Source organism: Myotis davidii, unplaced genomic scaffold (genome assembly GCF_000327345.1).
Source record: "Myotis davidii unplaced genomic scaffold, ASM32734v1 scaffold663, whole genome shotgun sequence".
NCBI lineage: Eukaryota > Metazoa > Chordata > Mammalia > Chiroptera > Vespertilionidae > Myotis > Myotis davidii.
In genome coordinates this window covers 5,967,047-5,983,716 of record NW_006295816.1, presented here as the reverse complement: position 1 = coordinate 5,983,716, position 16,670 = coordinate 5,967,047, and the positions used below count along the sequence as shown (strand labels likewise).

General features: G+C 62.6%; 1 protein-coding gene and 1 long non-coding RNA gene across 8 annotated transcripts in view; one reads left to right on the top strand and one right to left on the bottom strand.

Moving 5' to 3' along the window:
• LOC107184212 overlaps positions 1-5,395 on the top strand; it is an 18,473-nt gene extending 13,078 nt beyond the window's left edge. The window contains exons 2-3 of the long non-coding RNA XR_001515036.1: positions 3,053-3,059; positions 4,918-5,395. This is a non-coding gene — a long non-coding RNA (uncharacterized LOC107184212). The remainder of the gene's footprint in view (positions 1-3,052; positions 3,060-4,917) is intronic.
• CCDC13 (coiled-coil domain containing 13) overlaps positions 1-16,670 on the bottom strand; it is a 31,097-nt gene that overhangs the window by 8,246 nt on the left and 6,181 nt on the right. For 6 of the 7 annotated variants that reach the window (XM_006770506.2, XM_015568373.1, XM_015568374.1 and 3 more), the window contains exons 5-13: positions 15,140-15,229; positions 11,433-11,549; positions 10,150-10,254; positions 7,958-8,119; positions 7,062-7,238; positions 5,410-5,616; positions 3,423-3,565; positions 2,777-2,860; positions 357-479 (exon numbers count right to left, since the gene is read on the bottom strand). In XM_006770506.2, the coding sequence (XP_006770569.1) occupies positions 357-479; positions 2,777-2,860; positions 3,423-3,565; positions 5,410-5,616; positions 7,062-7,238; positions 7,958-8,119; positions 10,150-10,254; positions 11,433-11,549; positions 15,140-15,229 (1,208 nt within the window). The remainder of the gene's footprint in view (positions 1-356; positions 480-2,776; positions 2,861-3,422; positions 3,566-5,409; positions 5,617-7,061; positions 7,239-7,957; positions 8,120-10,149; positions 10,255-11,432; positions 11,550-15,139; positions 15,230-16,670) is intronic. The other variant, XM_015568371.1, reaches the window with a different exon arrangement.

The following is a 16,670-nucleotide window of genomic DNA, read 5'->3' as shown; positions in this document are numbered from 1 at the left end:
TTGTAACTCCGGACACCAGCCTAGCCTCCGATGGCGCCGAGAGAGTGCCATACTGACCATAGACTTTAACCACTGGTGGTCCATTAACTACTCCAGGGAGCCTCTCCCTGAGACCCCCACCTCAGGTCCACCTGCCTGCAACAGCCTCAGGACAGGGCAAACCAGTGTGCGACAGGGCCCCAAGGGTGTGGGCGCTGGGTCGGGACATGAGCTGTGTCAGGGAATGCCCCTGGACCAACACTGTGGGAGCCGAACTCCCCGGTCACGTGGACCCAGTCACAGACGAGGCCTGGCCAGGCCGTGCACCCCTGACCCAGGTAGGCCCACGAAAGGGAGTCCCTGAGCCCAGGGGTTACCGTTTCTGCAGGACGGTGACGAACTCGGTGAGCCGGTTGCGTTCCACCTCGGTGGCCTGCCAGAGAGCCTTGAGCTCTGTCACCTGGGCCTGCCAGCCCCTGTGTTCTGGGGAGTCCAAGAACCTGGGGACCAGGACAAAGGCAGGAGGAGGTCACTTGAGGGGTTACCTGAAGACATACTATGATGGTGGTGAAGAGTTGAAGGACGTTCAGGGGTCCTCAGGGATGGCCAGAGAGGAGGAAGCCACCCCAGTCCCCCTGACCCCCTGGTCTTCCACCGCTGGCTGCTCCTCAGCCACCATTCTTGGCCCTGCTGAAGTCTCCAGGCCTCCTGTCGCCGGCTCCACACCAGGCCCCACCAGGGCACCTCTGTTCACCCAACCCCTCACAGGGGCCTGGAATAAGTCTGGCGGCCATAGTAGTTGGCTTTTGGGGACCTGGGGTGTTCTGGGTACCTGTGTGGCCTGGGGCCTGGCCTCCCTGCCAAATGCCAGCCTGCCCCAGCCCTCTCGCAGATCCTGACCTGGTCCCAAGCCCCGCCCACTCTGCCAGAGCCTGGACAGGTGGCTTTGTGAGCTGGTCCACTTTCTCCAGCCCTGATCCGGACCATCACTGCTTCCCTCCTTACCACTGGGCCTGCCTAGCAGCCCTCCCCAGTGGCTGGGGTCAGGACAGAAGCTACACCCCAACCCCCCAGAGGCCACGTGGGAGTCCCAAGCTGCTCTCTGCTTTGCCTTCACCTTTCCCAGTGAGACCCTGATGACCCTGGCTGTGCTCAGCATCACAGGACACAGGCCAGCCCAGAGGCTGGCGCTCCGTGGTCTTGGGCAGGTTCTTCCCCTCTCTGGGCCCTGGTGGTCCCTCTGCACAGGGTGGGCCCGGTGGAGAGGGCCCTGAGGACGCAGGCTCCATGCTCTGACCAAGGCCTTGCTGCTCTGCTCAGAGTGTGGTGTCCGCGTCGGCGGCCGGGGCATCGCCTGAGAGCTGGTTGGAAATGCAGGGTCCCAGTCTCTGGCCCAGACCTGCCGCCGACTCAGAACCCACATCTAACCTGGCAGAGCCCCGCTGATCCGTGTGAGCACCACAGTTCGGACAGCCCTACTCCAGTCACCTCCTTGACCTCCCGTGTGGGGGAGCACCCTGCCTTACTCCAGGCACCCACCAGTCTCCAGGCCATCCCTGATGGAAACCTTCTCTGGGTCACCCCCGCCCCACGCACACCCGTCCTGGCACTGATGGGAAGGGACCGCAAGCTCCATGAAGGCAGGGCCCGCCCGTGCTCAGGTTCAGTGAACATTTGCATTGTGGAAGGAACCAGCTTGAGAACCAGCAGGCTGGGCCCAGGAGCACATGGGCCCCTGCACCCCTGTGGCATGCCCAGGTCCCAGCCACACAGGCTGGAAGGGACCTCCAGAGGTCATCCTGTCCACCTCCCCGGTCCTCCTCCTGTGACTACAGCCTCGGAGACAGAGCCTGTCCTTCTCTGTGGCAGGAGGAGAAGTGTGGTGGGAGCCCCCTGGCTCAGAGTTGGCCCCCTCCCCCCCCAGATGCCCTGTGACTCTAGGCTGCTGAGCGGGGCAGCTGCAGGGCTGGCCTTGGCCATGGTCCCCGAGCTGCCGGATGCCAGGCCAGAAGTGTCGTGGGCACTTCCTGGGAAACGGAAGCCCTGAGAGGACCAAATTGCCCAGCAAGTCAAAGGTGGGCCTAGACCCGTGGTCGGCAAACTGCGGCTGTTGAGCCACATGCGGCTCTTTGGCTCCTTGAGTGTGGCTCTTCCTAAGCCTTAGGAGTGCCCGAATTAAGTTAATAACAATGTACCTACCTAGATAGTTTAAGTTTAAAAAATTTGGCTCTCCAAAGAAATTTCAGTTGTTGTACTGTTGATGTTTGGCTCTGTTGACCAATGAGTTTGAGGGGCTGGCAGCAGGGGCAGGGTTCCAGGGCACAGTGGGCAGGGCTCGAGGCAGGACAAAGCCACCCTTTGTCCGTGAGCAGCACGAAGAACAAAGAGCCCATCTGAGAACAAGGCTGGCTCTGTCACAGAGATGGGGCCAGGGGAGGAGGGGCTATCAGTGCCTGCAAGTGGGGAGGCATAGGATGCGAAATGCTCCCCCAGAGGCTGACTCTCAGCGGGCAAGCGAAAACAAGGGGAGGGGCTGGGCCCTGGGCCCTGGAAGATTCCCGTTCAGACTGCAGGAGCAGGGACACTGGACTGCGAGTCGGAGGCCGGGACTGGTTCCAAGCCTCTCACCTGGGACAAGGCACTCCAGGTCCTCCCTGCCCTCCACGTCCTTATGTAACCTTGGGAGAGTTCCCGGGCTTGGCCTGGCCTCAGTATCCCCTCCTTTTAATGGGATGGCGCTCCCGGCTGCGTCAGGGATGGGAAGGACGAAACGGGCCCGGGGATGCTGGGTTCTTACCTGGGTGAGGCCCCATGAGGACTGGGCGGGGAAGGCCACGTGCGAGCAGATTCCACGAGTGTGTGGCCCAGGCTGGTCACCGAGCTGTGTGAAGGCAGAAGGGGCTCATCACCGCGGGGAGGCAGGCTGGCCCTGCCGGGCCCCACCAGCCGGGCGGGGAGCCGGGGGACAGGCTCAGTGTGGACCACTGTTTTGTCACATTATCACCTGTGTGATGACTTCATCCCTTGGTGCCGGGCGGGGAGCCGGGGTAGCAGGGCCCGGAGCCCCGAGGAGGTGGCCAGTGCTGGCCCTCGCAGCCGCCTGTGGATTGGCTGGCTGCTCTTCTTTGGAGAGCTCGTGCTCAAAACGAGAAAGCGGGAGACGTCAGAGCCTCGAACGATCGAGCACAGGTCTGTGCTGTGAGTCCCAGAAGCAGGTGAGTCCTGAGAGGACTGTGCAGGGAGCTGCAACCGCAGGCTCCGCGAGTGGCGGGGGCTGGGCCGCCTGCCCTTCAAGCAGATGCGGGGCCAGCGGGCAGGAGGGGCCCACGTGCTGGGAGGACGACGCCACAGCCATCTCCACATTCCCAGCCGAGGCAGAAGCCTCCTTTCTGCTGAGTCAGTGACATTCGCTTCCCCACCCCTGCAGCCCACGGGCCACTTACCGAGGGGATCTGAGCCTGCTGTGGTCCCCCATCGAGGCCGAGGCCGGGGACTTGGCCAGGCCCGCGTCCTCTGGGACCTCGGTGTGGGCGGGGCCGACCTCGGGCCCACCGGACCCCTCGCTAGCGCCTTTATTCCGATGATACTGCAGGGAACAGACACGGGTGGATGCTCAGGGTTTGGCTCTGAGGCCTGGGCAGGCAGGAGGGGGCCTTGGCTGGATTCCGGGCCTTTCAGGGAACATGAAAGAGGCTTCTCTTCTGGAGTGAGACGCGAGGCCTGTCTGGTGCCGGCGCTCCTTGCATGATAATGACATTGAATAATGCCTCTCTTCAGAAGGGAGCTGCCCGGTGCGAGGCTGGACGGGGCCGGAGAGCTGCTCTACATTCTGGTCCCAAAGGGACACACGGCCCGCGGGCGATCAGAGGCTGGCGTTCTGAGTGGGCCCGTCGCTCTCGGCCACCCCACCCTCGCCGCCAGCTGGAGAAACCTGAACTTCCAGACACCTGTGGCCAGAGAGGCGGCCGGGCCCCCATCCCTCCCCCGCCCTCCCTCCTCTGGAGAGCAGTGAGGCCTGCCTGAAGGACCCCAGCAAGGAGTGGACAGCCCCACCCGTTCCAAGAAAACCTGTCAGGTGGGCAGTGCTTGCCCCCAGCCGACTGGTGACCTTTGAGGGAAGGGTCAGCCCCGTTTGTGTGCCCGGAGCCAGGAGCGCTGAGGTGGGGGTGCTGTGTGCCCTTCAGACTTCACTCCCCAGTGAGCCTGGGCGAGAGGCAGGGGGAGGGCCGCGAGGAGATGCCCCCACTCACTGCCACGCATAGTGTCCCCAAGCCTTCCTCCTGCCCCCGGCTCTCCCTCAGCCCGATCCCGTGGCCCAGGCTGGCCTGCCTCTGGGGAGGGATGGCTATAGGACAAACCGCCCACACCAGCCGGGGGCTGAGGGCTCCCTGGGCTCCCGTGCCTCCCACGGCACCAGGCACCCTGGGAACAGGGCAGGGATGCTCTGAGACACGCCTTTGGTTGAGCTGGCCGAGAGGCTCCCATCCCTGGGAAATCTGTGTGGATGTCAAGGAGTCCTCCCCAGAGGTGACCAAAGCCCCTGCCCCCGGCACCACCGGCACCACAGGAAGGGGCCAGAGCCCTCGTGCCTGACGCCAAGCAGCCCGGGCTGCACCCTCAAGGGGTCGGCCAGGGCAGCGTATCTTCAGGAGCTCACGCCTGAGATGCCTTTACTGAGCATCCACTGTGATGCTGCTGCCATGGCCGGTGTCTCCTCAAGGGGAGAAAACTGGAAGAAGATGGCGCAGTGGGACGAGTCTGGCTCGGGGATGCACAGGGCGTTCGGAGAGTGCCCAGGAGGGGTACATAACAGAGAACGGGGGCCCTGGAGCTTCCCAGGGGGGCGCCTGCTAGGTAAGACCTAACGGCTGAGAGGCAGCTGGCCAGGCAGGGTGTGGGGGAGGGACGGGAAGGCGTGAGCGTCAGGCACGCGCACAGGCCTGGAGCGGGGAGAGAGCAGGGCCGAGTGGGGAGCTGAATGGCATTGCTGTGGGCAGAGTGTGCAGGAACCGGAGGGGCGAGGAGAAGGCGACGGAGGGGTGGCAGCAAGAGCTGGTCACGTGAGGCCCTGCCGGCTGGATGAGGAAGTGTGGCTTCCTGCTACCTGGGATGTGAGTGTGAAGGCTGCTCTCCAGCCACCACCTGGGCCCATGAGGAGGATGGGATGAGCTGGAAGGAGCCTGGGCCCGTGAGGACTGGGTGGTGGGGAGCCAGGGACAGGTTTTCTGCAGAGCAGGGGGACAGTCAGGTTTGTACCTGGGAGAGGACAGGTGTGTGCAGGATGAGCGGGGGGCCAGGTGGAAGCCGGCAGGGTGCAGCCTGAATAAAGGCGGGCGGAAGGGTGCGGACGGGGCTGAGATGTCTCTGGATGGCGGACGGACGCGCCAGGACTGGGAAACGGCTGCTGGGCCGCGCCGGTGCCCTCCTCACCTGCACGCTGAGCTGCCCGATCTCCAGCTCCAGCCGCCGCACCTTGGCCTCCCGCTCGGCCACCATGGCCTGCAGCTGGGCCACCAGGCTGCTGCTCTGCTGGGCCTCGCTGTTGAGCTGCTGGTCCAGGCGGTGCTGGGAGGCTCGCGTCTTTTCCTCCTGCAGACTCAGGCTGCCCAGAACCTCCTGCAGCTGCTTCAGCTGGACCTGGGGGCGAGCAGGAGGGCAGGCGAGGGCCAGCCACGGCCCCTGGGTAAGGAAGGACAAGGGGCGACCGACCCCCCCACCCCACCAGCACCCCACCATGCCCTGTGCCTGCAGGGGCCTCACGGGGACACTGTGTTCCCTGGGAAAGCACTCGGACAGGTGGGGGCCAGGCCCTTTTCCTCTCCTCAACTTTCTCCTCCCTGAGGTCGGGGCCAAGGACGTCCAAGGGGCTCTGGGGACAATGGGGAGCAGCTCAGATGGTGGCCCCTCAGCCAGTGCGGGGGGGACATTTGGGCAAAACGAAACCCTACCCCCCTCTGCTGGGAGACCGCCCTTGCAGGCAGTACCCGGCACCCTCGCCAGGAATCCTTCGGCACCTGCTGGAGGCCCCATCCCTGAGATGCCCCGGAGACACTCTGAGGTGGAAGCGTCCTGCCTACGGGCCAGGAAGGACCGTGTTGGTGACACGGAACAGGAGGGGGCTGCTGTCTCACCTCACCATGGAGGGAGATGGGGCTCGGGGAGCCCAGGGGCACTGCTGGTGAATGGCAGGGCTGGGCTGGGCTGGGTTGCAGCTCTCATCGTGCCACCTTCAGTGACAAAGGATGGTGGCACACTGGGCCCTCAGAGGACACCCAGCCCCACACCTTATTTCAAAACAGGGAGCTGAGGCTCAGAGCGGGAAGGCAACCTGCCTAGGATCACATGGTGAGGTGTCAACAGAGGCAGGCCCGGATCTCAGATCTCCTGTGGCCCACCATCCCGAAGTGATCACGGACTCGGGGCGGTGCCTACGCCTGCATCCGTTCCCCCAGGTACCCCGGTGAGCCAGGCATGACCACCGAGGACAAAACTTGGAATTCAGAGTCAAAATTCCGGGTGCCGCAGGCCCCGAAAAGAACAGGCCAGGCTGGGGTCAGAACCGCAGAGCGGCGCTGCTCATCAAAGGCTTCGCAGGCAGATAAACTCGGTTGTGTGGTCTTGGGTGACTCATCTAGCCAACTGGAGCCTTAGTTTCCCTGTCTGTGAAACCGGGTTGTAATACAGACCCTCGGGGTTATCTCGGGGACTAACCATAACAAACTGCTCCCCAAGGGCCCAGAGGGGAGGGGCTCCGCGTTGCCGCACAGACAAGAATCTGTGCTGGCCCCTCAGTTGTCCCTCCCATTTCCCCGATGAAAAATAACCCAAGTGTCATCCTATTCCTCCGCCCTCGCCCGTTTCTGTCTCCTTTGGCGTCTGCAGGCCTGGTGGCTTGTGCCTGACATCCGTCTCATACACCATGACCTCTAGACGCCCTTGGGCAGCTTCTGAGCTGCTCCTGCCCCCGGGGTGAGCATCTGGAGGCCATGGGCTGCGGGGTCATCCAGGTGGCATTTGGGGTCCAGTGCGGGCTCTCAGGGGCTGGGGCCTGGCCGATCGCAGGCTTCTGGGAGGGGCCGTACCATGAGGGCATCGATGAGCTCGTCGTCATGCCGGCCCTTCTCCACTAGGGTCCCCATCTGACTCCTAAGGGTCTTCACTTCGCTCGCCAGCACCTTGTTCCGGGACCTCACGCCCTCAAACTTCTTCTTCAGCTCTTCGAGCTCTCTCTGCAGGGCGTCCCGCTCGGCAGCCAGTTTCTGGAACCAGAAAGTGCAGCCCTGGGCAGGCGGAGCGGGACCCCCAGCACATCGGGTGCCTTGCTCACTGGGAGGCGATGCCCGGACGGGAAGAGGACTTGTCCAAGGCCATAGAGCAAGTCAGTGGAGCCGGGGCCCCGACTCCAGCCCTTGCCCGAGCACAGGGCAGACAGCACCGTGGATGCCAGCACTCCTTCCTCCGCTCCAGCTCACAGGTGCCCAGGAGCCTGCCCCCGCTCTGCCAGAGTCAGGCTGAGAGGAAGCACATGGCCACCTCAGGCTCTGTCCTCCAGGGGTGGTCCTCCCCCCAACCCCACCCGCCTCCCGCGGCCCCTTCCCCCTGCTGGGATGAGAGGAGAGCTGTGCTTCCATGATGCAGGCCCCGGGGGTGATACCAGGCCGCCCACCTGCCCCAGCGCTGCTCCTTTAAGGCCATCTGGGCCCTGCACACCTCTGGGGCCGGGACACTTCCCCTCTCCTTTTACAATGGAAGTTTCAGATCCAAACCTCCCAATCGGCCAGGATGGGGCCACCCAAGGCCATGGAATGGGCTCGGCCTGAGGACCCAGTCAGGCGGCTCCAGCTGATCTCAGGATGTGAGGAACATACACAGCGTGACCCCAACCCCCGGGTCTCCTGCCTCTCAGGGGTGCCTCCGAGTCCTTGCAGGGGCGTCATGATCCCCGGGCCCCACCGCCCTTCCCCGGGGCGTGCATTACCTCCCAGCCTTCCTGCTTTTCCCTTTCCAGCTTGCGGATCCTCAGCAGGTTTTTCTCCTGTGCCGTCAGCTTCCTCGGGTCGGGACAGACGGACAGCTCGTCACTGGCTGCTCCCACAGACTGGCTCTGGGTCTGTCCCAGCTGCTTCTCAAGCTCTCGAACCTGAGGGGGGTTAAGACTCGCTGTTCCATGGCCGGTTTGCCGTCAGACTCGACTGCTCGGAGGGCCACCCTGAGGGGTGACGGGGGCCCCACCAGGCAGAGGACACCACAGTTCCAGATGGACGTAGAAGCCCCAGAGGAAGGGAGGCTGGGGAGGGGAGGGTTCTGAGGTGGCACCTTGAGCAAAACAAGAGAAGACACTAGAGAGGGTCAGCTTGGAAATGGGGAGCATCAAAGTCAATGAGAAAGATCGCCCCGTCTCCGAAGGCCTTGAGACCGAGAAGCAGATGTGTAGCCCCAGGAACCGGGGAGGGAGAGGACAGAGGACCTCAGTTAGAAGAACTCTGACAGACTGATCACCCAAGACGTGTGTGGTGTGCTCCTCGGGCGGCCCGGGGTCCTGGCCACGTGAGAGAGATGCCGCAGAGGGAGGGCAGGGACGGGAGGCTCGGAGGCCAGCTCGGAGCCTCACCGAACTTCTCTGAATCTCAGGTCTCTCGTCTGTGACATGGCCCTACGGGTATACCCTGAGCTTGTCTGAGCCCGGGACCCCCAAGATGCTCCTTGGAATGACAAATCCTGGGGCCCACTCCAGACCAAGAAGTCAGAGCACCAGGGGCAGGGCCTGTGGGACCTTCGTGGAAAAACAAGTGCTTTGGGAAGCCCTACGGTGGCCCAGGGGCAGCCCTCAGCACTGGTCCAGCTCTGCTAGGCTCTCGGCAAGTGGCAGGCGGGTGGCTTATCACCCTGGGGTTGGAGTGGGTAATTCCCAGGGTCCTTCTAACCCTGGTTCCCATGTCGACATAACATAAATGATGGAACAAAGTTGGGTAGACCCGAGCAGGTGGGGGTGGGCTGGTGGGGGGGCAGCAAAATTCACCAGGCTCACTGGCAAAGGGTAGCAGTGAGGCCGTGAAAGCGCATGTGCGGTGATTCCATTGAGCATTAAGGAATGCAGGACTACTTTTAAAAGTTTATTTACGTAACTTAACGACAACAATGATGAACAACAACTTTACAAATGTTATTTCACTGAGCCCCCAACCACCCATGAGAAAAGGACCGTCGCCTCCATTTCACAGGTGGGGAGACTGAGGCACAGAGAAGGGATTTGCCCAAGGTCACAGAACTTGTTGACCAGCGGCTCAGGCCACACTCAGACCCGAGTCTCTTGAACCCCCAGGCCCCACACTGGTCACTAGTGATAGTTTCCTGAGGGCCTTTCCCTCCTCGGGTTGGTTTCAAGGATCAGACAGGAGCCCCCGAGGGTAAAAGCCACCCAGGAGCTGTGACCCCGAAGACCCTGGGATGAGGGCAAAGTGCTCGGCAGCTGTGGTAGTTTTACACCGACTGGTGTTTCTTGGTTTGAAGACAAAAAGGAGAAAATTAAGCACAGCTAACCTCGGTCCAGCGCTTCCTCGGGCCTGGCCCTGTGCTGAACACGTTACACACCCGGCTCCTTCAGTCCTCCCAACGGCCCTGTGGGGGAGGTCCTAGCAGAGTCCAGTGTTTGCCGATGAGGAAACTGAGCACAGAGAGGGGGAAGAACTTGCCCGAGGCCACACAGCTGGTGAGGGGAGAGCTGGGATTTGATCCAAGCAGTCGGACTCCCCCTGCTCTGAACCTCCAGGGCGGCTCCGAATGTTTAGAACAGAAAGAGGGAGACGAAGCTAAGTTTTTACTGGGTATTAAAACTTTCAGAAGTCTACGAGCATCTGGACAAAACTGGGAAAAGCCTACAAGTGCGCCAGTCACGCAAGTTTACACGAACTGGGGGGAAACATGCCTGGAGTCGAATCAGTCAGAGGCTCTGGCTCTGTGACGCGCCAGTGCCTGCCACATGGTAACGGTTACATAAATGCTTGTTCACTAAACGACAAATTAAAATCAGGCTGGTTGGGGAGAATGGGAAACGAGGACCCTGCAGGGGGCCTTTTGGGGGCCTGTGTCTCTGATGTGGGTCCATGGGGGTCTTTCGGGGGCATTTCAAGCCTCTGTCCAGGGCCCGGAGAAGTGTGATGACTCACTCACCTTGCTCTGCAAAACGAGAATCTGTTGAGCCCGACCTCTCCAGGTCCCTGGCGAGGACAGAAGCTGTTGGATGTTCACATCTTCCCCAACCTCGCAGGCCAGCACCTGGAAAGGGCGCGGCCTTCAGTGTGGCTGGGAGAGAGGGCCCCGCGTGTTCGGAGGCAGAGCGGGTGCGTGGGGCTCCCAGGAGGCCCGGCCTCTGCCCGCACAGCCTTCCTCCACCCCAGAGGCCAACTGGCCACCTCCCAAAAGCAGCTCTCCCCAGGAAGGCAGCGGGCCCCTCGTCCCCAGCATCTCTTGGCGATGGCTGCTTAGAGCCGACAAGGAACTGCTGACAACACCCAGGTGGGCCCCTCGCTCATGACAACATATTCTGGGATGAGTGAACCACAGAATTCACCAAAACCCGCTTCCTTAGTTTGTTCACCCGTCACCTAGCGCTCAGCTCGTTCTGGATGGCCACAGGAAGTGCAGGGCCACGGGGCCACGCCCTCTGTGAAGGCCACTGACACCGGGCCACGTCTGAGGGCGGCGAGGCAGAGGGGCTTATGGATGTCAATCGGGGACGTTTGGCTCCAGAAGGCCCAACGCTGCAGCTGCTGACGGGAGGCGTTCAGGCCTGAGCTGGACACGGCACGCTCGGCCTGCGCCCGGGCCCCTCTGAAGCCCGTCACGGAAACCCGACCGGGCGCACCGCGTCCCCGGTGCTTGTTTCTACAATAGAACACTGTTTTGGAAATCTGAGTCGTTCCAGCAGGACAGACAAATGCCAGAGAATTCACTGTGTAAATAAAAATAAATAATGGAGCTGCTGGGCCTGCCTCCCAAGCCTGAGCGTTTGCCTTTGAAGGGGGGCCCGGAACACACAAACAACCGATTCATTTTCTAATATTGCGGACGGCAGAGGGCACGAGGCAGGTCTTGGCATCCAAGTCCAAGGTGGCTTAGGGAGGAGCGGCCCAGGATCCACTGGGGCGCACAGGGCACAAGGCAGGTTTTAAGGCCTCTCCCTGGGGGGACAGCACTGTCCTCCTCGCTCCAGGGCTGGGAGGGCTCCACGCGGGCGGGCGTGCAGGGCTCCCCGGGCAGCCAGCACCCCCCTCGCCAAATGGTTCTGTTTCCAGGGCTGGTGGAAGGAAGTTACTGGACCTGGAGCCTGACCCAGAGCGAGCAGCATGGTGCCCACGGGGCCAAGCCCTCGCTCGTCCTGAATGGAACCCATTGTCCCCGTCACGCCCCTTCCCGATGCCGGCCCCGGCCAAGAGGGCCTGAGCCTGAGGTACCTTCTGGGCCATCCGGAGGTCCTGCTTCAGGGACTGGACCTGGTTGCGGAGGTCACTCGTCTTCAGGTTTGCGGTCGCCAGCCTGTCCTGCAAGGCCTTCAGCTCCGGGGTCTCTGGCTGGTGGGAGAGACAGGATGGAGAGCCTAAGCCGTGGTAGTAACCAGGGCCCCCGTAAGCCGAGCACATGCCGGGGGCCCTGCCGAGTGCTCAGCGAGGAGCCTCTCGTTTCATCCTCACCAGCCCCTGTGAGGAAGGTTCTGTGGTCAGCCCCTTAGAGCTGCAAGGCGGAGGCTGGTGGGGGGTAAGCCCCCTGGGCTTGGGCACCTGGTTGGGGGAGAGAGGGGTGGATATGAGTCCTGTCAGCCCAACTCTGGGGGCTGAGCCCTTTGTTCTGAAGGTTGCACATGCATGCACACACGCGTACACACACACATACACACACACACAAAGACACACACACAGACACACACATACAGACACACACAGACACACATACATATACAGACAGACACACAGAGACACACACACACATACAGACACACACACAGACACATATACACACACACACAGTGGCCACAGAGGGGGAGCCACACTTCCAGCCTGTGCACTCTCTCTGCTGTGCTCAGAGACCAGCCTCACAGCTCACCCATCTTCACTCGGAACAGAGAGGGAACCGGTTCCTTTGCAGGAGGGCCACTGCCATGGAAACGTGGGGCCTCCCTCTTCTGGAACCCCCAGCCGGGCCTGAGTCCCTTTCCTGGCAATGAGCTCCCGAACAGAAATAAGGACCCCGTTTAAATCCCCAAACGCTCCATTCCCGTGGCTTGAAGAGCTGTGACAGCCATGGAAACTCTGTCTCCTGGAACTCTTAGCAATGTTTTTTGTTTTTTTTTAAAAATAATGTTTGATTTCAACTATTAAATGTAACATTTTCTCCAATGTGCTGCCCACTTCTCTGTCTTCAGTAGAAGTTCCCGAAACTCACAGAAGTTTGGCGTGAAAGGTACTCCCAGTTCAGCCCTAGGGGATGAGAGAAGGTTCCAGAGAGGGGAAGTAACTTGCCGTGGGGCGCACAGCGGGTTGGGGGTGCCAGAGGTGGGATCAGAAGCCTGCTCTTCCCCCTGCACCAGCCGACTCGCCCACGTAAGCTGTTGCCCAGGCACCGTGACAGCAGGAGTGCTGGCTGGTGGGCTGTGCGTCCCACCAGCCATGGCACCGACCGCCTGCTCCTGTCCCAACAGGCCAGGGGGCCGCACTTCTGGGAAGCATGTCGGGGACTGCAGTGGCTTTCTGAGCCTTCCTTAGCGGACACAAAATCTCCAGTATCAACCCGGCGGGAAAGGCAGATCCGAGGAGCCTGGTTCTGGGGAGCGCCGTGGACCCCCAAAGGCTCTGTGTAGGCCAGCGGGAAAGGCCGGCCGCACCAGGTTTCCTCATGATGGAGTGAGTATAAAACACTACTCCCGGTCCTGCTCCCACAGCACCACCACAAGGCCAAACAGAGCGACCAACGTGAACAGTTCTGCAAGCTGGGAACTTACACAAAACCCAAGGGCATCCTTTTTTTAATTGTTTTTTTACGTGTCCTTCTCCCCCCGTCCCCCGCCCCCCGGCTGGCTGGCTGCCATCCCTCCTCATGGCTGTTGGGCACTGTCTTCTCCCAGCTACTCTGCGGCTTTGACTCTGCCTTGGAGTGGGAAGCAACACCCCCTGCCGGTCAGATCTCCGGCTCCAGGAGCCCCGCGGGCCCTGCTGGGCAGTGAGCACGGGGAGAGCAGGCAGAGAGCACCTGCACCTAGAACCCAGGCCATGACGGCTCTCCAGTCCATTTCCTCATCTGTAAGATTGGGGTGGGGGGTCACCAGCCTCTGGGGCCGGCGAAGTGATGACAGGATCACACAGGTGAAGGGCGCTGCCTGGGGCAGATTCTGCCAGAGGGCGATGCCGGGGGCCCTAGCCAGGCTGGGCCGGGCAGCTGGTAAAGGGGGCTGAGGGCCAGGTCGGGGCTGGGCCCATGTGCACGTGCAGTTGGCAGCCCTCTGCCCAGCTCAGTCCTCTTGTCCCGGCAGCTGGGCCAACCCCACCTCCTGCCGTTTCGAAGCTGTGTCCGCCCAGAGTGAAACTCCACAGGCTCTGAGGGGACGTGGGTAGGGCTGTTTCCTTGGAGGGGATAAGTGAAGCCCAGCCCCCGGGGAGCCGGCAGCGCCAACAACGCTCTCACCACCGCCTCCTGCAGCCCCAGCGGAGGGAGGGCCGCCCGCTCCACTCTGAACAGTCTACTGGGGGTGGGGGGACATTGCCTTGGTTCTCTCTCTGGTCAGAAGATGCCCAGAAAAACCACAGGGCACTGATGAATTGAGACGGGCAGCCCCATCACCTGCTCCTCCATCAGAAACCATCCAGGCTCCCTGCAGACACCCCAGCTGCCATTCGAGGCCCCTCCATGGGTACCTCCCCCCAGCTGCCATTCGGGACCCCTTCATGGGGACCCCCCCGCCCAGAGCCTCCTTTGGCTCACATTCCCTTTTCCCCCTCAGGGGCCCTGGGCTGCAGGCCAAGGTGATCCAGCTGACAGACACCAGCTAGCAAACATGATAGAATACCGATGCTTCCTGGCCTCTGAGCCTGTTGGAGGCCCCGCCCCCATCCCCTTCTCCAGCAGGGCCCCACTCAGGAACCCTCCTTCATGCCACCTCCCAGCCGCCTCAGACGAGGGGTGAGGGGCACGCTCCCTCTGTGACCTCAGAGCCCAGCCCCTCTAGAAGGCCCTGTCCCCTCCTTCCCTCGACATGGCCCCTCATCTGCCCTCTTGGGCTCCCCTGATTTTTTATTTTCTGGGTCGCAGGGCTCAGAAGACCCTGTCAGTCTCCACAAGTGCCTGGGCCAGCGCTGCCCACTCCAGGAGCCCTGGCCGGGGGCACGGAGGCGCTCAGCGCTCTGGGTCAACCGGGGCCGCTGAGCACATCCCTTGGAACCGGGAAAGGCCCTGGGCCCTCAGCCCAGCCCCTGCCCTCGGCCATCCCTCCTCGCGCCCCCAGCAGCCAGGCAGGGTCACACAGACGGGCCCTCAGGAGGCACATCCACCCTGGACCCCAGGGGCCCGGCGCTGCACGCGGAGGACTGAGCTCTCCCCAGGACGGGCGTGAAGCCACTCGGTCCTGAGTGGTGGAGAGCTGGGGCGGAGGGGCTGGGACAGGAGCTCTGAGCTGGGGGTCCTGAGGCTGGAACCCGGGTCACCAGCTGGCTGGCTTCCCAGGGAAATGCCCGGGGAGGCCTCTGGGATGCTCTCGAGACTCCGGTCAAGGAAAGAATTCTCAGAAAATAAACCGCCCCCTCCAAGCAGGGCTCCATGGGTAGCGGTGAGCCCCCTGTCCCCGGGGGTGACACAGGTGGGATGTCGCCCCCGTGAGGATGCTGTACAGGGCGCTGGGCTGAGAGTGGGCGGCCGGTGGGACCAGGCCCTCCCCTCTGGTCCTGAAATCCTAGGCTTCTAGGTCCTCGGGCCCCCCCTCCCGAGCCCCTCTCTGCGTTAGGCCCCCCTGGCCTCCGCTGGGGCATCCCTGGGGGGGTTGTGGCCCCCCAATGGTTGTTGTGCGGATGCTGCGATGGTGGCACCGCTCCCCAGGGGGGTGGAGGTGGACCAGGGACAGAGGCACCCGCCCTCCCGTGGCTGCCCGCTGCCTCCCAGCACAGAGGAAATCACATACCAAGGCTCCCTCTCCCGGCTGGGCCCTCTGCGGCTTAGCTCCCGCGTCGGTGGCCCCCTTGGCCGGCAGCCTGGCCAGGGCCGTCTGCAGCTGGAAAAGCAAGCGCCGCACTTAATCTTTCATTCCGCTCAGCGACTGCGGCGCCGCGTGAAGCAGCCCAGGCCGCCCTCGGGTGCGTGGCTGCCGACCTCCGACCTCCGACCTCCGTGGTTGCCTTTGGGCACACCTGGGGGTCTTTGGTGGGGAACGCTCATCCATCCCGTGGACGGTCTGCCCTCTCCCCAGCCGCACAGAGCAGCAGCCCTGGGAGTCACTGACAAATTAACAAGAACGATACTGCAGCCAGGGTCGGTGCCCGGGAGCCCTAACAGCCATCTGGGAGGGGTAAGGAAAGACAGACTTCATGGTTCAGACAAGGAGACGCTGAAGACCTGCTGCCTGGGCCCATGGCCAAGACCATCACCACATACAGACAGGCTACCAGCCCGTCACTGGCTCCCCCACTGCTCCTCACACAAAGCCCACACCCCGTCTAACAAGCTGGGCATGGCCCACCCCCGCCTCTCTCACCTCATCCTCTTCCCCTCCCGCCACACGGGCCTCTTCCCAGAACACCTTCCCCACTCAGGGCCCCGCACCTGCGGGCACCTGGCATGGGGGTCCCTCCCCACCTCTCCCATCTCATCCTCCAGGGACCCACCAGGCACGCTCCCTCCTCTAAGAGGCCCTGGGTGCTGGTCTATCTCCCAGGAGGGTGAGAGCCAGGCCTATTTTATCCCTAGTCTCCCCGGGGCCTGGCACAGAGCCCGAGACGGGTCTCAGAACTGTCTTATGGCAGAAAGAAGCCCCAGGTCCGTGCCAGGCACAGTGACGGGGTGGGGGCGGGGGGAACGCTGCGGAGCCACAGACTGGACTTGAAATCGGGCACCACCACCTGCTGTGCGGCTCCAGGAAGCCGCTAGCCTCTTCCAGCCTCGGCTCCTGCCACCGTGTGAGCAGAGGCTGGTGGGTGCTCCCGGGCACATGGATTCCATCCCGGCTCCTACGGGAGCGTAGACTGCCTGGGCTGTGCCCTCCTCGCCCTGCTGGAGGGCTCTGGGATGAGCTGCGGGAGCAGGGGGGTGGGGGTGGGGGCAGCAGAAAGAGGAAGGGGGCAGAAGTGAGACCGATGGGTAGCACACTCCTGGCTTGACCTTCCAATTCGCCAGGATCCCCGTTAACGCATCTAACAAACGTGCATCCAGTGCCCACTCCATGCTGGGTCCTGCTCTAAGCGCTTTGCAACATGAAGTCATCCATTCCTCAGGAAACCGTCGGGGGAGCCCTGTCCCTACTGCCAGATGACGGACGAGAGGACAGGGGACCACCTCGCTCAGTGTCACAAAGCGAGTCAGCGACAGAGCTGAGGTTCCCACCCAGCTCTGACCTCTGTGCTGCCTCTCCGTGACCCCGTCCCCCTCGCTTCCCGACACGCTCCCCGCTCTCAGGATGCGACAGACTGAGGAGCTCACTGCTACCACGGACCCACCAG